This window comes from Hyla sarda, unplaced genomic scaffold (genome assembly GCF_029499605.1).
Source record: "Hyla sarda isolate aHylSar1 unplaced genomic scaffold, aHylSar1.hap1 scaffold_961, whole genome shotgun sequence".
NCBI classification, from domain to species: domain Eukaryota; kingdom Metazoa; phylum Chordata; class Amphibia; order Anura; family Hylidae; genus Hyla; species Hyla sarda.
Window position 1 is genome coordinate 48,806 of NW_026610991.1, and position 26,804 is coordinate 75,609.

General features: G+C 52.5%; 1 protein-coding gene across 5 annotated transcripts in view; it reads left to right on the forward strand.

The window, feature by feature from the left end:
• Nucleotides 1-26,804, forward strand: part of LOC130351050 (alanine aminotransferase 2-like) — a 64,882-nt gene that overhangs the window by 21,893 nt on the left and 16,185 nt on the right. For 4 of the 5 annotated variants that reach the window (XM_056554906.1, XM_056554907.1, XM_056554908.1 and 1 more), the window contains exons 2-7: nt 11,338-11,468; nt 18,376-18,465; nt 21,755-21,863; nt 21,981-22,114; nt 25,421-25,664; nt 25,879-25,958. In XM_056554906.1, the coding sequence (XP_056410881.1) occupies nt 11,346-11,468; nt 18,376-18,465; nt 21,755-21,863; nt 21,981-22,114; nt 25,421-25,664; nt 25,879-25,958 (780 nt within the window). In that variant the 5' untranslated portion in view covers nt 11,338-11,345. Of the gene's footprint in view, nt 1-10,629; nt 10,781-11,337; nt 11,469-18,375; nt 18,466-21,754; nt 21,864-21,980; nt 22,115-25,420; nt 25,665-25,878; nt 25,959-26,804 lie in introns of those variants that run through there. The other variant, XM_056554905.1, reaches the window with a different exon arrangement.

The following is a 26,804-nucleotide window of genomic DNA, read 5'->3' on the forward strand; positions in this document are numbered from 1 at the left end:
CGGACAGATCTGCAAATCTCTTCCTAAATTCAGAGACTTTATGTCTAGCTCAAGGTCCGCAACTACTGCGAGTCACTAAGCAACCTAAGGACTGTTTGTATTAGACTGTGACTGTGCTGTGGATATCGCAAGCACTTCAGTAAAAGTTGTTCAAGTTCAAGTTCAATCTCCTTGTGGACCTTCAGTTATTTTATGCACCTATCGTTACTGGGAAGGGCGGCGATAGGCCGGAACACTGATTGAGCATACCAGCCCTCAGCCTGGCGTCACGAACCATAGGGTTAACATTAACCCCTCATATACCGATACCATACCACCACTACCATACACCCCCCAAGGGCTACCACAAATGCTTTATTTTTGTCATTTGTTGCCCCTTAACGTTTTTATTCATCCATATTGGTTTCCTTTTATTTCTGACCCTTTTATTCCCATAAGGTTTATACATCTTACACTGATTGATCTTCTGCCTCTTCCATTATGTTTGGAGGTTTATAGGTTATAACCCGATCAGGATTTATTATTATTATCTCCAAATATTTCTCCCCATAATGACTCCACATTATCGTCTCCTCCTGTATATCCTCCCGCAGTGCGGCCTCCACATTATCGTCTCCTTCTGTATATCCTCCCGCAGTGCGGCCTCCACATTATCGTCTCCTCCCGCAGTGCGGCCTCCACATTATCGTCTCCTCCTGTATATCCTCCCGCAGTGCGGCCTCCACATTATCCTCTCCTCCTGTATATCCTCCCGCAGTGCGGCCTCCACATTATCGTCTCCTCCCGTATATCCTCCCGCAGTGCGGCCTCCACATTATCGTCTCCTCCTGTATATCCTCCCGCAGTGCGGCCTCCACATTATCGTCTCCTCCTGTATATCCTCCCGCAGTGCGGCCTCCACATTATCGTCTCCTCCTGTATATCCTCCCGCAGTGCGGCCTCCACATTATCGTCTCCTCCTGTATATCCTCCCGCAGTGCGGCCTCCACATTATCCTCTCCTCCTGTATATCCTCCCGCAGTGCGGCCTCCACATTATCCTCTCCTCCCGTATATCCTCCCGCAGTGCGGCCTCCACATTATCCTCTCCTCCTGTATATCCTCCCGCAGTGCGGCCTCCACATTATCCTCTCCTCCTGTATATCCTCCCGCAGTGCGGCCTCCACATTATCGTCTCTTCCTGTATATCCTCCCGCAGTGCGGCCTCCACATAATCCTCTCCTCCTGTATATCCTCCCGCAGTGCGGCCTCCACATTATCGTCTCCTCCTGTATATCCTCCCGCAGTGCGGCCTCCACATTATCCTCTCCTCCTGTATATCCTCCCGCAGTGCGGCCTCCACATTATCCTCTCCTCCTGTATATCCTCCCGCAGTGCGGCCTCCACATTATCCTCTCCTCCTGTATATCCTCCCGCAGTGCGGCCTCCACATTATCCTCTCCTCCTGTATATCCTCCCGCAGTGCGGCCTCCACATAATCCTCTCCTCCTGTATATCCTCCCGCAGTGCGGCCTCCACATTATCGTCTCCTCCTGTATATCCTCCCGCAGTGCGGCCTCCACATTATCGTCTCCTCCCGCAGTGCGGTCTCCACATTATCCTCTCCACCCGTATATCCTCCCGCAGTGCGGCCTCCACATTATCATCTCCTCCTGTATATCCTCCCGCAGTGCGGCCTCCACATTATCGTCTCCTCCTGTATATCCTCCTGCAGTGCGGCCTCCACATTATCGTCTCCTCCTGTATATCCTCCCGCAGTGCGGCCTCCACATTATCGTCTCCTCCTGTATATCCTCCTGCAGTGCGGACTCCACATTATCGTCTCCTCCTGTATATCCTCCCGCAGTGCGGCCTCCACATTATCGTCTCCTCCTGTATATCCTCCCGCAGTGCAGCCTCCACATTATCCTCTCCTCCCGTATATCCTCCCGCAGTGCGGCCTCCACATTATCGTCTCCTCCTGTATATCCTCCCGCAGTGCGGCCTCCACATTATCCTCTCCTCCCGTATATCCTCCCGCAGTGCGGCCTCCACATTATCGTCTCCTCCTGTATATCCTCCCGCAGTGCGGCCTCCACATTATCATCTCCTCCCGTATATCCTCCCGCAGTGCGGCCTCCACATTATCGTCTCCTCCCGTATATCCTCCCGCAGTGCGGCCTCCACATTATCGTCTCCTCCCGTATATCCTCCCGCAGTGCGGCCTCCACATTATCCTCTCCTCCCGTATATCCTCCCGCAGTGCGGCCTCCACATTATCGTCTCCTCCCGTATATCCTCCCGCAGTGCGGCCTCCACATTATCCTCTCCTCCTGTATATCCTCCCGCAGTGCGGCCTCCACATTATCGTCTCCTCCTGTATATCCTCCCGCAGTGCGGCCTCCACATTATCGTCTCCTCCAGTATATCCTCCCGCAGTGCGGCCTCCACATTATCGTCTCCTCCCGTATATCCTCCCGCAGTGCGGCCTCCACATTATCGTCTCCTCCCGTATATCCTCCCGCAGTGCGGCCTCCACATTATCCTCTCCTCCTGTATATCCTCCCGCAGTGCGGCCTCCACATTATCGTCTCCTCCTGTATATCCTCCCGCAGTGCGGCCTCCACATTATCGTCTCCTCCCGTATATCCTCCCGCAGTGCGGCCTCCACATTATCGTCTCTTCCTGTATATCCTCCCGCAGTGCGGCCTCCATATTATCGTCTCCTCCTGTATATCCTCCCGCAGTGCGGCCTCCACATTATCGGCTCCTCCCGTATATCCTCCCGCAGTGCGGCCTCCACATTATCGTCTCTTCCCGTATATCCTCCCGCAGTGCGGCCTCCACATTATCGTCTCCTCCTGTATATCCTTCCGCAGTGCGGCCTCCACATTATCGTCTCCTCCCGCAGTGCGGCCTCCACATTATCGTCTCCTCCCGCAGTGTGGCCTCCACATTATCGTCTCCTCCCGTATATCCTCCCGCAGTGCGGCCTCCACATTATCGTCTCCTCCCGCAGTGTGGCCTCCACATTATCGTCTCCTCCTGTATATCCTCCCGCAGTGCGGCCTCCACATTATCCTCTCCTCCTGTATATCCAACCCGCAGTGCGGCCTCCACATTATCGTCTCCTCCTGTATATCCTCCCGCAGTGCGGCCTCCACATTATCGTCTCCTCCCGCAGTGCGGCCTCCACATTATCCTCTCCTCCCGTATATCCTCCCGCAGTGCGGCCTCCACATTATCGTCTCCTCCTGTATATATCCTCCTGCAGTGCGGTCTCCACATTATCGTCTCCTCCCGTATATCCTCCCGCAGTGCGGCCTCCACATTATCGTCTCCTCCTGTATATCCTCCCGCAGTGCGGCCTCCACATTATCGTCTCCTCCTGTATATCCTCCTGCAGTGCGGACTCCACATTATCGTCTCCTCCTGTATATCCTCCCGCAGTGCGGCCTCCACATTATCGTCTCCTCCCGTATATCCTCCCGCAGTGCGGCCTCCACATTATCGTCTCCTCCTGTATATCCTCCCGCAGTGCGGCCTCCACATTATCCTCTCCTCCCGTATATCCTCCCGCAGTGCGGCCTCCACATTATCGTCTCCTCCTGTATATCCTCCCGCAGTGCGGCCTCCACATTATCGTCTCCTCCTGTATATCCCCCCGCAGTGCGGCCTCCACATTATCGTCTCCTCCCGTATATCCTCCCGCAGTGCGGCCTCCACATTATCGTCTCCTCCTGTATATCCTCCTGCAGTGCGGCCTCCACATTATCCTCTCCTCCTGTATATCCTCCCGCAGTGCGGCCTCCACATTATCCTCTCCTCCCGTATATCCTCCCGCAGTGCGGCCTCCACATTATCGTCTCCTCCCGTATATCCTCCCGCAGTGCGGCCTCCACATTATCCTCTCCTCCTGTATATCCTCCCGCAGTGCGGCCTCCACATTATCCTCTCCTCCCGTATATCCTCCCGCAGTGCGGCCTCCACATTATCGTCTCCTCCCGTATATCCTCCCGCAGTGCGGCCTCCACATTATCGTCTCCTCCTGTATATCCTCCCGCAGTGCGGCCTCCACATTATCGTCTCCTCCCGTATATCCTCCCGCAGTGCGGCCTCCACATTATCCTCTCCTCCTGTATATCCTCCCGCAGTGCGGCCTCCACATTATCGTCTCCTCCTGTATATCCTCCCGCAGTGCGGCCTCCACATTATCGTCTCCTCCTGTATATCCTCCCGCAGTGCGGCCTCCACATTATCCTCTCCTCCTGTATATCCTCCCGCAGTGCGGCCTCCACATTATCGTCTCCTCCTGTATATCCTCCCGCAGTGCGGCCTCCACATTATCCTCTCCTCCCGTATATCCTCCCGCAGTGCGGCCTCCACATTATCGTCTCCTCCTGTATATCCTCCCGCAGTGCGGCCTCCACATTATCGTCTCCTCCTGTATATCCTCCCGCAGTGCGGCCTCCACATTATCGTCTCCTTCCATATATCCTCCCGCAGTGCGGCCTCCACATTATCCTCTCCTCCCGTATATCCTCCCGCAGTGCGGCCTCCACATTATCGTCTCCTCCCGTATATCCTCCCGCAGTGCGGCCTCCACATTATCGTCTCCTCCTGTATATCCTCCCGCAGTGCAGCCTCCACATTATCGTCTCCTCCCGTATATCCTCCCGCAGTGCGGCCTCCACATTATCCTCTCCTCCTGTATATCCTCCCGCAGTGCGGCCTCCACATTATCGTCTCCTCCTGTATATCCTCCCGCAGTGCGGCCTCCACATTATCGTCTCCTCCCATATATCCTCCCGCAGTGCGGCCTCCACATTATCCTCTCCTCCTGTATATCCTCCCGCAGTGCGGCCTCCACATTATCGTCTCCTCCTGTATATCCTCCCGCAGTGCTGCCTCCACATTATCGTCTCCTCCCGTATATCCTCCCGCAGTGCGGCCTCCACATTATCGTCTCTTCCTGTATATCCTCCCGCAGTGCGGCCTCCACATTATCGTCTCCTCCTGTATATCCTCCCGCAGTGCGGCCTCCACATTATCGTCTCCTCCTGTATATCCTCCTGCAGTGCGGCCTCCACATTATCCTCTCCTCCTGTATATCCTCCCGCAGTGCGGCCTCCACATTATCCGCTCCTCCCGTATATCCTCCCGCAGTGCGGCCTCCACATTATCATCTCCTCCTGTATATCCTCCAGCAGTGCGGCCTCCACATTATCCTCTCCTCCTGTATATCCTCCCGCAGTGCGGCCTCCACATTATCGGCTCCTCCCGTATATCCTCCCGCAGTGCGGCCTCCACATTATCGTCTCTTCCTGTATATCCTCCCGCAGTGCGGCCTCCACATTATCCTCTCCTCCCGTATATCCTCCCGCAGTGCGGCCTCCACATTATCCTCTCCTCCTGTATATCCTCCCGCAGTGCGGCCTCCACATTATCCTCTCCTCCCGTATATCCTCCCGCAGTGCGGCCTCCACATTATCGTCTTCTCCCGTATATCCTCCCGCAGTGCGGCCTCCACATTATCGTCTCCTCCCGTATATCCTCCCGCAGTGCGGCCTCCACATTATCGTCTCCTCCCGCAGTGCGGCCTCCATATTATCATCTCCTCCCGCAGTGCGGCCTCCACATTATCGTCTCCTCCCGCAGTGCGGCCTCCACATTATCGTCTCCTCCCGCAGTGCGGCCTCCACATTATCGTCTCCTCCTGTATATCCTCCCGCAGTGCGGCCTCCACATTATTGTCTACTCCCGTATATCCTCCCGCAGTGTGGCCTCCACATTATCGTCTCCTCCTGTATATCCTCCCGCAGTGCGGCCTCCACATTATCCTCTCCTCCCGTACATCCTCCCGCAGTGCGGCCTCCACATTATCGTCTCCTCCCACAGTGCGGCCTCCACATTATCCTCTCCTCCCGTATATCCTCCCGCAGTGCGGCCTCCACATTATCGTCTCCTCCCGCAGTGCGGCCTCCACATTATCATCTCCTCCCGCAGTGCGGCCTCCACATTATCGTCTCCTCCCGTATATCCTCCCGCAGTGCGGCCTCCACATTATCGGCTCCTCCCGTATATCCTCCCGCAGTGCGGCCTCCACATTATCGTCTCCTCCTGTATATCCTCCCGCAGTGCAGCCTCCACATTATCGTCTCCTCCCGCAGTGCGGCCTCCACATTATCGTCTCCTCCCGCAGTGCGGCCTCCACATTATTGTCTACTCCCGTATATCCTCCCGCAGTGCGGCCTCCACATTATCCTCTCCTCCCGTATATCCTCCCGCAGTGCGGCCTCCACATTATCGTCTCCTCCCGCAGTGCGGCCTCCACATTATCCTCTCCTCCCGTATATCCTCCCGCAGTGCGGCCTCCACATTATCGTCTCCTCCCGCAGTGCTGCCTCCACATTATCATCTCCTCCCGTATATCCTCCCGCAGTGCGGCCTCCACATTATCGGCTCCTCCCGCAGTGCGGCCTCCACATTATCATCTCCTCCCGTATATCCTCCCGCAGTGCGGCCTCCACATTATCGGCTCCTCCCGTATATCCTCCCGCAGTGCGGCCTCCACATTATCGTCTCCTCCTGTATATCCTCCCGCAGTGCGGCCTCCACATTATCATCTCCTCCCGTATATCCTCCCGCAGTGCGGCCTCCACATTATCGTCTCCTCCCGTATATCCTCCCGCAGTGCGGCCTCCACATTATCCTCTCCTCCTGTATATCCTCCCGCAGTGCGGCCTCCATATTATCCTCTCCTCCTGTATATCCTCCCGCAGTGCGGCCTCCACATTATCCTCTCCTCCCGTATATCCTCCCGCAGTGCAGCCTCCACATTATCCTCTCCTCCTGTATATCCTCCCGCAGTGCGGCCTCCATATTATCCTCTCCTCCTGTATATCCTCCCGCAGTGCAGCCTCCACATTATCGTCTCCTCCCGTATATCCTCCCGCAGTGCGGCCTCCACATTATCCTCTCCTCCTGTATATCCTCCCGCATATACTAACCCCTCCCCCGCTCCTATCCCTATTATCCTAACCCCTCCCCCACTCCTATCCCTATTATCCTAACCCCTCCCCCGCTCCTATCCCTATTATCCTAACCCCTCCCCCGCTCCTATCCCTATTATCCTAACCCCTCCCCCGCTCCTATCCCTATTATCCTAACCCCTCCCCCGCTCCTATCCCTATTATACTAACCCCTCCCCCGCTCCTATCCCTATTAACCATTCTAACCCCTCCCCCGCTCCTATCCCTATTAACTATTTTAACCCCTCCCCCGCTCCTATCCCTATTAACTAGTCTAACCCCTCCCTCCGCTCCACCCCCAGGTACATTTATAATTCCCACCTCTCTATCAACACTATCTTCCCCGTCTATGTTGTAGGTTCCCTCCCCCCAGTCCCTAGTTTAAACACTCCTCCACCTTTCTAGCCATCTTCTCCCCAAGCACAGCGCCCCCTCCCCATTGAGGTGCAGCCCGTCCCTACGGTAGAGCGGGTATCAGACAGCGAAGTCGGCCCAGTTCTCCATGAGCCCGAACCTCTCCTTCCTCCACCATCTTCTGAGCCCCTTGTTTACCTCTCTGATCTCCCGCTGCCTCTCTGGTGCGGCTCGTGGTACAGGTCCCTGATCTCCCGCTGCCTCTCTGGTGCGGCTCGTGGTACAGGTCCCTGATCTCCCGCTGCCTCTCTGGTGCGGCTCGTGGTACAGGTCCCTGATCTCCCGCTGCCTCTCTGGTGCGGCTCGTAGTACAGGTCCCTGATCTCCCGCTGCCTCTCTGGTGCGGCTCGTGGTACAGGTCCCTGATCTCCCGCTGCCTCTCTGGTGCGGCTCGTGGTACAGGTCCCTGATCTCCCGCTGCCTCTCTGGTGCGGCTCGTGGTACAGGTCCCTGATCTCCCGCTGCCTCTCTGGTGCGGCTCGTGGTACAGGGAATATTTCACAAAATACCTTGGAGGTCCTTGCCTTAACCCCTTAAGGACTCAGCCCATTTTGGCCTTAACGACTCAGACAATTAAATTTTTACGTTTTCATTTTTTCCTCCTCGCCTTCTAAAAATCATAACTCTTTTATATTTCCATCCACAGACTAGTATGAGGGCTTGTTTTTTGCGCGACCAGTTGTCCTTTGTAATTACATCACTCATTATATCATAAAATGTATGGCGCAACCAAAAAACACTAAAATTGTGGGGAAATTAAAAAGAAAAACGCAATTTTGCTAATTTTGGAAGGTTTTGTTTTCACGCCGTACAATTTATGGTAAAAATGACGTGTGTTCTTTATTCTGAGGGTCAATATGATTAAAATGATACCCATTATTATATACTTTTATATTATTGTTGCGCTTAAAAAAAATTACAAACTTTTTAACCAAATTAGTACGTTTATAATCCGTTTATTTTGATGACCTATAACTTTTTTATTTTTCCGTATAAGTGGCGGTATGGGGGCTCATTTTTTCCGCCATGATCTGTACTTTTTTTTGATACCACATTTGCATATAAAAAACTTTTAATACATTTTTTTCTAATTTTCTTTTTAATAAAATGTATTAAAAAAGTAGCAATTTTGGATTATTTTTTTTTTTCGTTCACGCCGTTCACCGTACGGGATAATTAACATTTTATTTTAATAGTTCGGACATTTACGCATGCGGCGATACCAAATATGTCTATAAAATTTATTTTTTACACTTTTTGGGGGTAAAATAGGAAAAAACGGAGGGGATTTTTCACTTTTTTTTAATTTTACTTTTACATTTTTTTACATTTTTTTTTTACACTTGAATAGTCCCCATAGGGGACTATTCATAGCAATAACATGATTGCTAATACTGATCTGTTCTATGTATAGGACATAGAACAGATCAGTATAATCGGTCATCTTCTACTCTGTTCTGCTCGATCTCAGACCAGAGCAGGAGACGCCGGGAGCCGGAAGGAGGAAGGTGAGGGGACCTCCGTGCGGCGTTCTGAATGATCGGATCCTCGGGCTGGTGTTCACCGGGGGACCGGAAGTCGGAGCTGCACTGATGACGTCCTTCCGGCCGGCAGCCATTTTGTTGAAGCCTCCCATAGAAGAAGCCACGCAGCCAGACCTCTTGAGTCTCGAGATGGCAGCGAGGTGTGCAGACATGGCGGAGCCCACCGCAGCACATGAGGAGAGCACCAAGATGGCACCGGAGCAGAGGAAAGTTGTCGCGGCCGCAGCGCAACTTTACCAGAATCTTGCCGATCACTTGCAGCAGTTGTCCATCGGGGCCGAGGAGGCCTGCAACCTACCACCGCTACCCGAGGACGACAAGTGGCCAGCTAACCCTAAAGGGGCATCACCCGGGACATCCGGAACAGCATCTCCAACAAATATGCCCAGGCATACTCCCCCTGAGGAGGTTTGGCCTAACCAGCGGGCACCAACCACAGAAGTGCCTAGGCCTACTCCATGCCCGGAGGTTTGGCCTGACCAGCAGGCACCAACAAAAGTGCCACAGCCTACTCCACTTAAGGAGGTGAGGCCGGATCAACCGGCACCAACCGTGGTACCAGTGGCCTCAGCAGCGGCCATTAATTTTGTTGTAAGTGTGAATCCATCTGTGTCCCAATCCAGGCTCACTAATGTTTTGTGGGACACTGCAATTCATCCTCTAAGAGAGTCCCCACCTCGCGCTCCTCGTGATGTGTCTGAGAGGAGAAAGAATCCTGACAGGCGAGGGTGGGGGTACAGAAGAAATCCTTTGTAAAGTCTTTTTTTTTGAGCTGCTGTTTTATTGGTTATTAACTCTCTGGTACCCAGTACCCCTGTTTTTCCATGCTGTTTGCAACCTGTTCAAGAAAAGTGCCTGGCAGGACTATGCCATGAAAGTTCCTAGTTTAGCAACGCAACCACTAAGCTTTTGCCCGGCCCCTTGGCCGAGAGACTCCAGGCTCAGGGAGATTTGTAAGTGTGTGCCCGGCCTTGGTACAGCCGTGTTAAAATATGGACTCATGACACAGGTGGACTGTTGATCCTTGTGCGTCTGTTTAGTGTACATATTCCTAAAGTAATATATTTTGTATGTGTAAGTGTACACCTTATTGTCAGGTGAAAAAGTACCTGAAACGTCTTTATGTTGTGCTACTATGATGAAGCCTTTGGCTGTTCGGGCATGCCTGGAGATGTAGTTTTGCAACAGCTGGAGGCACACTGGTTGGGAAACACTGCCCTATGTGCTTGGTGCCAAGACTTTATGGAGGGTTCCATTCTACAAGTGATGATGCAAGCAGAATGGGGCTCCGGGGTCTGATAAATGGGAGTCCCAGTGGGAAACATTCTTATTTAGAGGGTAAGCTAGTTTAACTCATTCAGCTGATGATTTGTTACAATGAATCAGTGCAGGGAAGAGTCGAATGGAGTCCGGCACCAAAGAAAGAGATTTGTACTTACCTTATGAGCTCATCTACACTGACACACTGTAACAAGCACTCAGCTGTGTGAGCGGGGTAGTTACAGAGCTTGTCTGGGATAAGATGAACAGCGTACAACAACCCCCATCATGTACACATAATGGGGAGGGGTGCAGGTGTGATCCCCCTATACTGTTGTAATACCCTCTGTGGCCCCTCTGTGCCCCGTATAGTGATTCTCGAGGTCACATGACACTGCATGAAAGGAAATTGAGCGTTGTGCTAAAACCTGTGGTTAATAAGTGACCCTGCAGGTTACACGGTAACCAGGTGACCAGACGCCCCGAGTCCTCAAGGATCAGTCCCAGAAAAACCTCAGCAGACACCAGCAGCTTTAGTCACCCCCAAAACCAGGTAATGGGGGACACAGGGGAGGACATGGTAGATAAAGAGAGAGGGAGCATGGGTGTAATACTGGGATGATGATGGTAGGAGGTGGATGTAACACTGGGATGATGGGGGTAATAGGTGGATGTAACACTGGGATGATGAGGGTAATAGGTGGATGTAACACTGGGACGATGGGAGTAATAGGTGGATGTAACACTGGGATGATGGGGGTAATAGGTCGATGTAACACTGGGATGATGAGGGTAGGAGGTGGATGTAACACTGGGATGATGAGGGTAATAAGTGGATGTAACACTGGGATGATGGGGGTCATAGGTGGATGTTACACTGGGAAGATGGGGGTAGGAGGTGGATGTAACACTGGGATGATGAGGGTAATAAGTGGACGTAACACTGGGATGATGGGGGTAATAGGTGGATGTAACACTGGGATGATAATATTGGGGTGTTGGGTGTATGATAATATTAGGGTGTCGATGTATGATAATATTGGGGTGTCGGGTGTATGATAATATTAGGGTACAATTCTTTCCTATTTCCCTCCATCTTGGACCTTGCAGGAGACAGGATGATGCCCAGGAAGAAGCTGCTGACCCTGGAGTCCATGAATCAGTGGGTCCGAGCAGCCAATGTCCCGATCCTGGGGCCCCTGACCACCAGGGCCGCCGAGATCCAGAAGGAAATCCAAGAGGTAAAAAAAATTAGATGCTGGACGTGTGCCCTAGAGATGGTTATATACAGAGATAGTCCCACTGGTATTGGCAGCCATACTGGGTGACATCCGGGAGCTGTGGTGTTGTTGGCAGCCATACTAGGTGACATCTGGGAGCTGTGGTGTTGGTGGTGGCCATACTGGGTGACATCCGGGAGCTGTGGTGTTGTTGGCAGCCATACTAGGTGACATCTGGGAGCTGTGGTGTTGGTGGCGGCCATACTGGGTGACATCCGGGAGCTGTGGTGTTGGTGGCAGTAGTGGGTGACATCCGGGAGCTGTGGTGTTGGTGGCCATACTGGGTGGACATCCGGGAGCTGTGGTGTTGGTGGCCATACTGGGTGACATCCAGGAGCTGTGGTGTTGGTTGCCATACTGGGTGACATCCTGGAGCTGTGGTGTTGGTGGCCATACTGGGTGACATCCGGGAGCTGTGGTGTTGGCGGCCATACTGGATGACATCCGGGAGCTGTGGTGTTGGTGGCCATACTGGGTGACATCCCGGAGCTGTGGTGTTGATGGCCATACTGAGTGACATCCGGGAGCTGTGGTTTTGGTGGCAGCCATACTGGGTGATATCCTGGCGCTGTGGTGTTAGCGGCCATACTGGGTGACATCCGGCAGGTGTGTTGTTGTTGGTCATCATACTGGATGACATCCGGGAGTTGTGTTGTTGTTGGTGGCCATACTGGGTGACATCCAGGAGCTGTAGTGTTGTTGGCCGCCATACTGGGTGACATCTGGGAGCTGTGGTGTTGTTGGCGGCCATAGTGGGTGACATCCGGGAGCTGTGGTGTTGCTGGAGGCCATACTGGGTGACATTCGGGAGCTGTGCTTTTTTTGTGGCAGCCATACTGGATGACATCTGGGAGCTGTGGTGTTGGCGGCCATATTGGGTGACATCCCAGAGCTGTCGGGTTGGTGGCCATACTGGGTGACATCCGGGAGCTGTGGTGTTGGCGGCCATATTGGGTGACATCCTGGAGCTGTGGTGTTGGTGACCATACTGGGTGACACTCGGGTGCTGTGGTGTTGTTGGCGGCCATAGTGGGTGACATCCGGGAGCTGTGGTGTTGGTTGCCATACTGGGTGACATCCGGGAGCTGTGTTGTTGGTGGCAATACTGGGTGACATCCAGAATCTGTGTTGTTGGCGGCCATACTGGGTGACATCCGGGAGCTGTGTTGTTGGTTGCCATACTGGGTAGCATCCGGAGCTGTAGTGTTGTTGGTGGCCATACTAGGTGACATCTGGGAGCTGTGGTGTTGTTGGCCGCCATACTGGGTGACATCCGGGAGCTGTAGAGTTATTGGCGGCCATACTGGGTGACATCCGGGAGCTGTGGTGTTGGTTGCCATACTGGATGACATCCGGGAGCTGTGTTGTTGGTGGCAATACTGGGTGACATCCAGAATCTGTGTTGTTGGCGGCCATACTGGGTGACATCCGGGAGCTGTGGTGTTGGTGGCCATATTGGGTGACATCCGGAATCTGTGTTGTTGGCGGCCATACTGGGTGACATCTGGGAGCTGTGGTGTTGGTGGCCATATTGGGTGACATCCGGGATCTGTGTTGTTAGCGGCCATACTGCGTGACATCCAGGAACTGTGATGTTATTGGCGGCCATACTGGGTGACATCCGGGAGCTGTGTATTGGTGGCCATACTGGGTGACATCCAGGAGCTGTGGTGTTGTTGGTGGCCATACTAGGTGACATCTGGGAGCTGTGGTGTTGTTGGCCGCCATACTGCGTGACATCCAGGAACTGTGATGTTATTGGCGGCCATACTGGGTGACATCCGGGAGCTGTGATGTTGTCAGCCATACTGGGTGACATACAGGAGCTGTGGTGTTATTGGCGGCCATACTGGGTGACATCCGGGAGCTGTGGTGTTGGTTGCCATACTGGGTGACATCCCGGGAGCTGTGGTGTTGTTGGCGGCCATAGTGGGTGACATCCGGGAGCTGTGGTGTTGTTGCCGGCCATACTGGGTAGCATCCGGAGCTGTAGTGTTGTTGGTGGCCATACTAGGTGACATTTGGGAGCTGTGGTGTTGTTGGCGGCCATACTGGGTGACATCCGGGAGCTGTGGTGTTGGTTGCCATACTGGGTGACATCCGGGAGCTGTGTTGTTGGTGGCCATACTGGGTGACATCCGGAATCTGTGTTGTTGGCGGCCATACTGGGTGACATCCGGGAGCTGTGGTGTTGGTGGCCATACTGGGTGACATCCGGAATCTGTGTTGTTGGCGGCCATATTGGGTGACATCCGGGAGCTGTGGTGTTGGTGGCCATATTGGGTGACATCTGGGAGCTATGTTGTTGGCAGCCATACTGGGTGACATCCAGGAGCTGTGGTGTTATTGGCGGCCATACTGGGTGACATCCGGGAGCTGTGGTGTTGGTTGCCATACTGGGTGACATCCGGGAGCTGTGTTGTTGGTGGCCATACTGGGTGACATCCAGAATCTGTGTTGTTTGTGGCCATACTGGGTGACATCCAGAATCTGTGTTGTTGGCGGCCATACTGGGTGACATCCGGGAGCTGTGGTGTTGGTGGCCATATTGGGTGACATCCGGGATCTGTGTTGTTAGCGGCCATACTGGGTGACATCCAGGAGCTGTGATGTAATTGGCGGCCATACTGGGTGACATCCGGGAGCTGTGTTATTGGTGACCATACTGGGTGACATCCAGGAGCTGTGGTGTTGGTGGCCATATTGGGTGACATCCTGGAGCTGTGGCGTTGGTGGCCCTACTGGGTGACATCCGGGAGCTGTAGTGTTGTTGGCGGCCATACTGGATGACATATGGGAGCTATAATGTTGGTGGCCATACTAGGTGACATCTGGGAGCTGTGGTATTGTTGGCCGCCATACTGGGTGACATCCGGGAGCTGTGGTGTTGTTGGCCGCCATACTGGGTGACATCCGGGAGTTGTAGAGTTATTGGCGGCCATACTGGGTGACTTCCGGGAGCTGTGATGTTGGTTGCCATACTGGGTGACATCCGGGAGCTGTGTTGTTGGTGGCCATACTGGGTGACATCCGGAATCTGTTTTGTTGGCGGCCATACTGGGTGACATCCGGGAGCTGTGGTGGTGGTGGCCATACTGGGTGACATCCGGGAGCTGTGTTATTGGTGGCCATACTGGGTGACATTCAGAATCTGTGTTGTTGGCGGCCATACTGGGTGACATCCAGGAGCTGTGGTGTTGGTGGCAATATTGGGTGACATCCGGGATCTGTGTTGTTAGCGGCCATACTGGGTGACATCCAGGAGCTGTGATGTTATTGGCGGCCATACTGGGTGACATCCGGGAGCTGTGTTATTGGTGGCCATACTGGGTGACATCCAGGAGCTGTGGTGTTGGCGGCCATATTGGGTGACATCCTGGGAGCTGTGGTGTTGTTGGCGGCCATAGAGGGTGACATCCGGGAGCTGAGGTGTTGTTGGCGGCCATACTGGGTAGCATCCGGAGCTGTAGTGTTGTTGGTGGCCATACTAGGTGACATCTGAAAGCTGTAGAGTTATTGGCCGCCATACTGGGTGACATCCGGGAGCTGTGGTATTGGTTGCCATACTGGGTGACATCCTGGAGCTGTGTTGTTGGTGGCCATACTGGGTGACCACCAGAATCTGTGTTGTTGGTGGCCACACTGGGTGACATCCGGGAGCTGTGGTGTTGGTGGCCATATTGGGTGACATCCGGGATCTGTGTTGTTAGCGGCCATACTGGGTGACATCCAGGAGCTGTGATGTAATTGGCGGCCATACTGGGTGACATCCGGGAGCTGTGGTGTTGGTGGCCATATTGGGTGACATCCTGGAGCTGTGGCGTTGGTGGCCCTACTGGGTGACATCCGGGAGCTGTAGTGTTGTTGGCGGCCATACTGGATGACATATGGGAGCTATGATGTTGGTGGCCATACTAGGTGACATCTGGGAGCTGTGGTGTTGTTGGCCGCCATACTGGGTGACATCCAGTAGCTGTGGTGTTCTTGGCGGCCATACTGGATGGCATATAAAAGCTGTGGTGTTGGTGGCCATACTGGGTGACATCCGGGAGCTGTAGTGTTGTTGGCGGCTATATTGGGGGACATCTGGGAGCTGTGGTGTTATTGGCGGCCATATTGGGTGACATCTGGAAGCTGTGGTGTTGTTGGCGGCCATATTGGGTGACATCCAAGAGCTGTGGCGTTGGCAGCCATACTGGGTAACATCCGGTAGCTGTGGTGGTGTTGGCCATACTGGATGACATCCGGAATCTGTGTTGTTGGCGGCCATACTGGGTGACATCCGGGAGCTGTGGTGTTGGTTGCCATACTGGGTGACATCCGGGAGCTGTGGTGTTGTTGGTGGCCATACTAGGTGACATCTGGGAGCTGTGGTGTTGTTGGCCGCCATACTGGGTGACATCCGGGAGCTGTAGTGTTGTTGGCGGCTATATTGGGTGACATCTGGGAGCTGTGTTGTTGGCAGCCATACTGGGTGACATTTAGGAGCTGTGGTGTTGATGGCCATACTGGGTGACATCCCGGAGCTGTGGTGTTAGTGGCCATACTGGGTGACATCTGGGAGCTGTAGTGTTGTTGGCGGCCATACTGGATGACATATGGGAGCTATGATGTTGGTGGCCATACTAGGTGACATCTGGGAGCTGTGGTGTTGTTGGCCGCCAAACTGGGTGACATCCGGGAGCTGTGGTGTTGTTGGCGGCCATACTGGATGGCATATGAAAGCTATGGTGTTGGTGGCCATATTGGGTGACATTTAGGAGCTGTGGTGTTGATGGCCATACTGGGTGACATCCGGGAGCTGTAGTGTTGTTGGCGGCTATATTGGGGGACATCTGGGAGCTGTGGTGTTGGCAGTCATACTGGGTGACATCTGGGAGCTGTGGTGTTGGTGGCCATACTGGGTGACATCTGGGAGCTGTGGTGTTGTTGGCGGCCATATTGGGTGACATCTGGGAGCTGTGGTATTGTTTGCGCCCATATTGGGTGACATCCAAGAGCTGTGGCGTTGGCAGCCATACTGGGTAACATCCGGGAGCTGTGGTGTTGGTGGCCATACTGGATGACATCCGAAGTCTGTGTTGTTGGCGGCCATGCTGGGTGACATCCGGGAGCTGTGGTGTTGGTGGCGGCCATACTGAGTGACATTCGGGATCTGTATTGTTAGCGGCCATACTGGGTGCCATCCAGGAGCTGTGATGTTATTGGCGGCCATACTGGGTGACATCCGGGAGCTGTGTTATTGGTGGCCATACTGGGTGACATCCGGGAGCCGTGGTGTTGGTGGCCATATTGGGAGACATTCGGGAGCCGTGGTGTTGGTGGCCATACTGGGTGACATCTGCGAGCTGTAGTGTTGTTGGCTGCCATATTAGGTGACATCTGTAAGCTGTGGTGTTGTTGGCCATACTGGGTGACATCCAGGAGCTGTGGTGTTGTTGGCCATACTGGGTGACATCCAGGAGCTGTGGTGTTGTTGGCCATACTGGGTGACATCCAGGAGCTGTGGTGTTGTTGGCCATACTGGGTGACATCTGGGAGCTGTAGTGTTGTTGGCGGCCATACTGGATGACATATGGGAGCTATGATGTTGGTGGCCATACTAGGTGACATCTGGGAGCTGTGGTGTTGTTGGCCGCCAAACTGGGTGACATCCGGGAGCTGTGGTGTTGTTGGCGGCCATACTGGATGGCATATGAAAGCTATGGTGTTGGTGGCCATATTGGGTGACATTTAGGAGCTGTGGTGTTGATGGCCATACTGGGTGACATCCGGGAGCTGTAGTGTTGTTGGCGGCTATATTGGGGGACATCTGGGAGCTGTGGTGTTGGCAGTCATACTGGGGGACATCTGGGAGCTGTGGTGTTGGCGGCCATACTGGGTGACATCTGGGAGCTGTGGTGTTGTTGGCGGCAATATTTGATGACATCTGGGAGCTGTTGTGTTGTTGGCGGCCATATTGGGTGAAATCCAAGAGCTGTGGCGTTTGCAGCCATACTGGGTAACATCCGGGAGCTGTGGTGTTGGTGGCCCATACTGGTTGATATCCGGAATCTGTGTTGTTGGCGGCCATGCTGGGTGACATCCGGGAGCTGTGGTGTTGGTGGCAATATTAGGTGACATCTGGGAGCTGTGGTGTTGTTGGCGGCCATATTGGGTGACATCTGGGAGCTGTGGTGTTGTTGGCGGCCATATTGGGTGACATCCAAGAGCTGTGGCGTTGGCAGCCATACTGGGTGACATCCAGGAGCTGTGGTGTTGTTGCCGGCCATACTGGATGGCATATGAAAGCTGTGGTGTTGGTGGCCATATTGGGTGACATGCGGGAGCTGTAGTGTTCTTGGCGGCTATATTGGGTGACATCTGGGAGCTGTGGTGTTGGCAATCATACTGGGTGACATCTGGGAGCTGTGGTGTTGGCGGCCATACTTGATAACATCTGGGAGCTGTGGTGTTGTTGGCGGCCATATTGGGTGACATCTGGGAGCTGTAGTGTTGTTGGTGTCCATATTGGGTGACATCCTGGAGCTGTGGTGTTGGCTGCCATACTGGGTGACATCCTGGAGCTCTGGTGTTGGCTGCCATACTGGGTGACATCCGGGAGCTGTGGTGTTGGCGGCCATACTGGGTAACATCCGGGAGCTGTGGTGTTGGCGGCCATACTTGGTGACATCCGGGAGATGTGGTGTTTGTGGCTGCCATATTGGGTGACATCTGAGATCTGTGTTGTTGGCGGCCATATTGGGTGACATCTGGGAGCTGTGGTGATGGTGGCGGCCATAGTGTTTTGATCATCTCATCCTTCTAGTTTTAGTTTTGGGGTCACACAATTACTATGCTGAATAACTCCCATTATCCTATGCTGCAGGGGATCCACAAACCCTTCACAAAGATCACACCCTGTTTCTATGGAGACCTACAGGCGATGGGACATAAACCAAAAACATTCCTCAGACAGGTCAGTATGAATGTGGGCACTATATTGTCCATCAGAGATAGCCCCATACACTGGACGTGTACCCAACAGATGATTATATATAGTGATAGCCCCATACACTGGACGTGTGGCCTACAGATGGTTATATATAGAGATAGCCCCATACACTGGACGTGTGGCCTACAGATGGTTATATATAGAGATAGCCCCATACACTGGACGTGTACCCAACAGATGATTATATATAGTGATAGCCCCATACACCGGACGTGTACCCTACAGATGATTATATATAGAGATAGCCCCATACAGCGGACGTGTACTCTACAGATGGTTATATATAGAGATAGCCCCATACACTGGACGTGTACCCAACAGATGATTATATATAGTGATAGCCCCATACACCGGACGTGTACCCTACAGATGATTATATATAGAGATAGCCCCATACACCGGACGTGTACCCTACAGATGATTATATACAGAGATAGCCCCATACAGCGGACGTGTACTCTACAGATGGTTATATATAGAGATAGCCCCATACACTGGACGTGTACCCAACAGATGATTATATATAGTGATAGCCCCATACACCGGACGTGTACCCAACAGATGATTATATATAGAGATAACCCCATACAGCGGACGTGTACTCTACAGATGATTATATATAGAGATAGCTCCATACAGCGGACGTGTACTCTACAGATGATTATATATAGAGATAGCCCCATACACCGGACGTGTACCCTACAGATGGTTATATATAGTGATAGCCCCATACACCGGACGTGTACCCTACAGATGATTATATATAGAGATAGCCCCATACAGCGGACGTGTACTCTACAGATGATTATATATAGAGATAGCCCCCATACAGCGGACGTGTACTCTACAGATGGTTATGCTGAAAAGCAATCAGATCATTATACAAGATTGTAGATGTGCACCAGGTCTGTTTTTCTACCCGAATTCACACTGTGATTTCTATCCCCTCCTTTTTCTTTGTTTTAACATGTGCTGCACTCTTCCCCACCCCCTCAGCCCAACCCTATATAAGTAGTAGTTAGCTGCACATGGGCCATTTCTTTCCTAGCAGCCTCCCAGTCTGACTGGGAGAGTATGGTAAGTGAGCTATTACATCCCTATTCACACTGGTGTGGTGCTGTGCGGTGTCCGTTGCTGCTGTGGCGCCGTGTCTGCGGGGGGGGTGCGGCCCATGGACTGGTTTGAGGGGCATTGGGGCCGCTCTGCCGGTGGGTCGTTCCCCCCCCTGTGGGCATTGGCGTCGCGGCGGTGGTGGTCGCCGCCCGGTGCTGCGCCATTTTATGCTAGGGACGTTAGGGACCCACTCTGGATAGGTGGCCTTGACGTGGCAAGTGGGCTTGTACTTTTTGATCAAAAATGTATAATAACAACCTGTTAGTTTTTGATATTATGCTGAGAAGCAATCAGATCATTATACAAGATTGTAGATGTGCACCATGTCTGTTTTTCTACCCGAATTCACATATATAGAGATAGCCCCATACACTGGACGTGTGGCCTTCAGATGGTTATATATAGAGATAGCCCCATACACTGGACGTGTGGCCTTCAGATGGTTATATATAGAGATAGCCCCATACACTGGACGTGTGGCCTTCAGATGGTTATATATAGAGATAGCCCCATACACTGGACGTGTGGCCTTCAGATGGTTATATATAGAGATAGCCCCATACACTGGACGTGTGGCCTTCAGATGGTTATATATAGAGATAGCCCCATACACTGGACGTGTGGCCTACAGATGGTTATATATAGAGATAGCCCCATACACTGGACGTGTGGCCTACAGATGGTTATATATAGAGATAGCCCCATACACTGGACGTGTGGCCTACAGATGGTTATATATAGAGATAGCCCCATACACTGGACGTGTGGCCTACAGATGGTTATATATAGAGATAGCCCCATACACTGGACGTGTGGCCTACAGATGGTTATATATAGAGATAGCCCCATACACTGGACGTGTGGCCTACAGATGGTTATATATAGAGATAGCCCCATACACTGGACGTGTACCCTTCAGATGGTTATATATAGAGATAGCCCCATACACTGGACGTGTACCCTTCAGATGGTTATATATAGAGATAGCCCCATACACTGGACGTGTGGCCTACAGATGGTTATATATAGAGATAGCCCCATACACTGGACGTGTGGCCTACAGATGGTTATATATAGAGATAGCCCCATACACTGGACGTGTGGCCTACAGATGGTTATATATAGAGATAGCCCCATACACTGGACGTGTGGCCTACAGATGGTTATATATAGAGATAGCCCCATACACTGGACGTGTGGCCTACAGATGGTTATATATAGAGATAGCCCCATGCACTGGACGTGTACCCTTCAGATGGTTATATATAGAGATAGCCCCATGCACTGGACGTGTACCCTTCAGATGGTTATATATAGAGATAGCCCCATGCACTGGACGTGTACCCTCCAGATGGTTATATATAGAGATAGCCCCATGCACTGGACGTGTGGCCTACAGATGGTTATATACAGAGATAGCCCCGTACACTGGACGTGTACCCTACAGATGATTATATACAGAGATAGCCCCGTACACTGGACGTGTACCCTTCAGATGGTTATATACAGAGATAGCCCCATACACTGGACGTGTACCCTTCAGATGGTTATATATAGAGATAGCCCCATGCACTGGACGTGTACCCTCCAGATGGTTATATATAGAGATAGCCCCATGCACTGGACGTGTACCCTCCAGATGGTTATATATATAGAGATAGCCCCATGCACTGGACGTGTACCCTCCAGATGGTTATATACAGAGATAGCCCCATGCACCGGACGTGCGGCCTACAGATGGTTATATACAGAGATAGCCCCGTACACCGGACGTGTACCCTACAGATGGTTATATACAGAGATAGCCCCGTACACCGGACGTGTACCCTTCAGATGGTTATATACAGAGATAGCCCCGTACACCGGACGTGTACCCTACAGATGGTTATATACAGAGATAGCCCCGTACACCGGACGTGTACCCTACAGATGGTTATATACAGAGATAGCCCCGTACACCGGACGTGTACCCTACAGATGGTTATATACAGAGATAGCCCCGTACACCGGACGTGTACCCTACAGATGGTTATATACAGAGATAGCCCCGTACACTGGACGTGTACCCTACAGATGGTTATATATAGAGATAGCCCCGTACACTGGACTCCCCCATAATCCCCCTATATTCTGCCCCCAGGTGGCCGCACTGTGCACTTACCCAGAGCTGCTGGAAAGTGATCGGTTCCCAGAAGATGCCAAGACCAGAGCCCGGGGAATTCTGCAGAACCTAGACAATGGATCTGTGGGTGAGTGACGGCCAATCAGGAGATTTAGGGGACCCCCAGTGGGTACAAGCAGAGATCGTATGGATGGTGGTCCTCGGCTTGTGGTGGCCATAACTTCATGTCCCACTGAATCCACAGGCAGCTACAATGAAAGCTACATAACTCAGACATTACCACAGAAGATCAGCAGCTTCCTCCAGAGGAGAGACCATGGGGTCCCCAGTAACCCCAGAAATATCATTGTGTGCAGCGGAACCTCCCAGGCCATAGTGGTGAGTCCATTATAACATTGTATCCTCCTCGTAATGTCCTGTACTCCAATCACAACCAGAGCTGCATTCATACTTCTGCCAGCTACTAGTTCTTAAAGGGGTACTCTGGTGGAAAACTTTTTTTTTTTTTTAATCAACTGGTGCCAGAAAGTTAAAAGGATTTGTAAATTACTATTGTTAAAAAATCTTAATTCTTACAGTACTTATCAGCTGCTGTATGCTTCACAGGAAGTTTTTTTCTTTTTGAACTTCTTTTCTGTTTGTCCACAGTGCTCTCTGCTGACACCTCTGTCCATGTCAGGAACTGTCCAGAGTAGGAGCAAATCCCCATAGAGACCTCCCCTGCTCTGGACAGTTCCTGACATGGACAGAGGTGGCAGCAGAGAGCACTGTTGTCAGACTGAAAAGAACTCCAGAAAGAAATACAACTTCCTCTCTAGTATACAGCAGCTGATAAGTACTAGAAGGATTAAGATTTTTAAATAGAAGTCATTTACAAATCAGTTTAACTTTTTGACACCAGTTGATTTTAAAAAAAATGTTTTCCATCGGAGTACCCCTTTAAATGACATAAAGCCAGGAGTGCCCAGACCAATTGCGGACCCCATAGTGGACCCTTCACCTGTTCCCCTTACAGATGACGTGTGTTGCCGCTGTTGTCCTCCCTGTCTTCCTACACAGAGGTTGGTATGTACATGCGTTCAGTCAGAGTGTGCTTAGCAATGGTGGTCATACAGACGGGGTCTATGGAGGTCTATGAAGCCTTAACCCCCAATTCTGGCCTTAAAGGGATCTTTTCCCCATCACTTCTTCTCTCCAGCCCTTCTACCCTCTGAGAGGTAAGGGTTGTCAAATCATCACACGATGGCGAAACCGGATCCCAACGTGACGTCCAATAGAAGAGGCTGAAATGAGGAGAATTGTCTTAGAGGGGAACGATTTATTCAGAGAGAGACTTCACAAGGAGGATTGGTATTCCAAGATAAAATCCCCAGGAAAAGTAGTGGAGGATGGGGGTGATTGTCCAGCAGACTGTGAGAGTGGTAGTGAAGATGAGGAACAAGACAGAGGGAGAAGAAGATCAGGGCCCTGTGGTACCAAGTGAGAAAGCTGAGGAAGCTAAGACCGAACCAGTGAGGAGTGTGCGAGTATATCTGCAGGACTAGTGGCATGACCACCATTATCGGGAGAAAGTGCGAGCGAAGAGGGTTGTGGAGGAGGGGTGTGGAGGTGAATAGGAGGAGGGGTGTGAAGGTGAAGAGGAGGAGGGGTGTGAAGGTGAAGAGGAGGAGGGGTGTGGAGGTGAAGAGGAGGAGGGGTGTGGAGGTGAAGAGGAGGAGGGGTGCGGAGGTGAAGAGGAGGAGGGGGTGCGGAGGTGAAGAGGAGGAGGGGTGTGGAGGTGAAGAGGAGGAGGGGGTGCGGAGGTGAAGAGGAGGAGGGGGTGCGGAGGTGAAGAGGAGGAGGGGGTGCGGAGGTGAAGAGGAGGAGGGGGTGCGGAGGTGAAGAGGAGGAGGGGTGCGGAGGTGAAGAGGAGGAGGGGGTGCGGAGGTGAAGAGGAGGAGGGGGTGCGGAGGTGAAGAGGAGGAGGGGGTGCGGAGGTGAAGAGGAGGAGGGGGTGCGGAGGTGAAGAGGAGGAGGGGGTGCGGAGGTGAAGAGGAGGAGGGGGTGCGGAGGTGAAGAGGAGGAGGGGTGCGGAGGTGAAGAGGAGGAGGGGTGCGGAGGTGAAGAGGAGGAGGGGTGCGGAGGTGAAGAGGAGGAGGGGTGCGGAGGTGAAGAGGAGGAGGGGTGCGGAGGTGAAGAGGAGGAGGGGTGTGGAGGTGAAGAGGAGGAGGGATGGTCAGTTTGGAGGACCTGATGCTCTTGTATGGTCTCAGTGCCGGTGAGGACCTGGTAGGGGAGGAGTCAATAAAGGGAACAAAGACAGAAAAAAACATTGGCGCAAGTAATCCTTGGATATGTTCACCGAACCGTCTGCAAATTCAGGGTGCGGACCCCGGTGATCTCTCTGTCCCTAATTTTGCAAGTTTGGTGATGGGCAGAACACCGGGAAGAATACAGCAAAGATGGCGGAGAGGGCGGAGCCCACTTGTCATAATACGGGGCTGGAGGGCGCCCTCTGCAGGTGGAGGGACAACTGAACACCAACGATGGAGAAAACTGGTGAAAACACCAAATACCTGTTATAGAATGGGCAGAAATAGCGCCGCCCCTCAGGTAGACAGGACAAGTGACCAGATATGACCCGACCCTGGGGACAGATGACGTGACATCATCAGCCAATCACAGGGGTATTATACTGTGTGGGAGGAGAATGAGAGGACTGATGGCAGGACAGGAGTTGTAGGAAGGATTAAAATCCTGGTTACCTGGGCTACATAGGAGTAATCTCATAGATGGAGGAGGATACCCCTGGTGTGATAGGAGTAATCCCATAGATGGAGGAGGATACCCCTGGTATGATAGGAGTAATCCCATAGATGGATGAGGATACCCCTGGTATGATAGGAGTAATCCCATAGATGGAGGAGGATACCCCTGGTATGATAGGAGTAATCCCATAGATGGAGGAGGATACCCCTGGTATGATAGGAGTAATCCCATAGATGGATGAGGATACCCCTAGTATGTTAGGAGTAATCCCATAGATGGAGGAGGATACCCCTGGTATGATAGGAGTAATCTCATAGATGGAGGAGGATACCCCTGGTGTGATAGGAGTAATCCCATAGATGGAGGAGGATACCCCTGGTATGATAGGAGTAATCCCATAGATGGATGAGGATACCCCTGGTATGTTAGGAGTAATCCCATAGATGGAGGAGGATACCCCTGGTATGTTAGGAGTAATCCCATAGATGGAGGAGGATACCCCTGGTATGATAAGAGTAATCCCATAGATGGAGGAGGATACCCCTGGTATGATAGGAGTAATCCCATAGATGGAGGAGGATACCCCTGGTATGATAGGAGTAATCCCATAGATGGAGGAGGATACCCCTGGTATGATAGGAGTAATCCCATAGATGGATGAGGATACCCCTGGTATGATAGGAGTAACCCCATAGATGGATGAGGATACACCTGGTATGATAGGAGTAACCCCATAGATGGAGGAGGATACCCCTGGTATGATAGGAGTAATCCCATAGATGGAGGAGGATACCCCTGGTATGATAGGAGTAATCCCATAGATGGAGGAGGATACCCCTGCTATGATAGGAGTAACCCCATAGATGGAGGAGGATACCCCTTGCAGGATAGGAGTAGTAGTCCTCTCAGGTGACTCTGACCTTGTGATTTGCACAGAGTGTATTATCCTTGGTGGTGAATGATGAGGAGGAGCTGAACACGGGAATCCTGCTCTCGGTGCCCTATTACCCACTTTACATGGACACCATCGCCCTGTCTGGTGCAGTAAAAATACCGTATTACCTGGATGAGGAGCACGGATGGGCCATCAACGTCAGCCAGATTCGGGAGGGTCTACCTGCGGCCAGAAAATACTGTAACCCAAAGGTGCTCTGCGTGATCAACCCGGGGAACCCCACAGGTAAGGAACCCCGATGTGACACCAAAGACTTGTGTGGAGGTGTCCATGATATCATGTGGCCTGGTGAACGTGCCCACTACAGTCCCCTATAGGACTAAGTTTACACGGTCCTACGCCCGCACAGGATTACACTGTACAGTATATTTATAGAGCTGCTTATACCGGTCTCTGTATTATTTCATGGCATCTTATTACGGTATTATATAACCCCTAGGACACGTCCTGACCCGAGAGAACATCTCCGAACTCATCCACCTGGCGGCGGAGGAGGACCTCCTGATCATCGCTGATGAGGTGAGATCACATGACTTACTGATCCGCACAGTCTATGAATCCATCCTGTGACCTAAGTAACAGAAGGGTCCAAGATTATCCTACTGTGCTTAAAGGGGCACACTAGGTTAAATTTGGCTCTTACCTCCAGTATTATATGGATAGGTTTTATTTAAAGGAAAACTGTCCGATTTTTTTCCCGCACTATCCACAGGTACTGATGGATAGTGTGGGAGACACTGATTTCAATGAGCCCTACCTTACCTGGATCCATCCGGCCGTTCACCCGCAATTGTACTTTTATTCTATGTGTATATCTTGCTGTAACTGGCAGGGGCGGAGCTTCTGCAGTTTAACTGGCACTGACGTCAGCGCCGCTTATGAATATGCATCCCCCCTCCCTCCAGCTCTCCCTCTCTTCGCAGGTCTCTGTACACTGAGGACAAGCGGGGCTCTGTACACTGAGGACAAGCGGGGGCTCTGTACACTGAGGACAAGCAGGGCTCTGTACACTGAGGACAAGCAGGGGTCTGTACACAGAGGACAAGCGGGGATCTGTACACTGAGGACAAGCGGGGATCTGTACACTGAGGACAAGCGGGGGCTCTGTACACTGAGGACAAGCGGGGGCTCTGTACACTGAGGACAAGCGGGGGCTCTGTACACTGAGGACAAGCGGGGCTCTGTACACTGAGGACAAGCGGGGCTCTGTACACTGAGGACAAGCGGGGCTCTGTACACTGAGGACAAGCGGGGCTCTGTACACTGAGGACAGGCGGGGCTCTGTACACTGAGGACAAGCAGGGCTCTGTACACTGAGGACAAGCAGGGCTCTGTACACTGAGGACAAGCAGGGCTCTGTACACT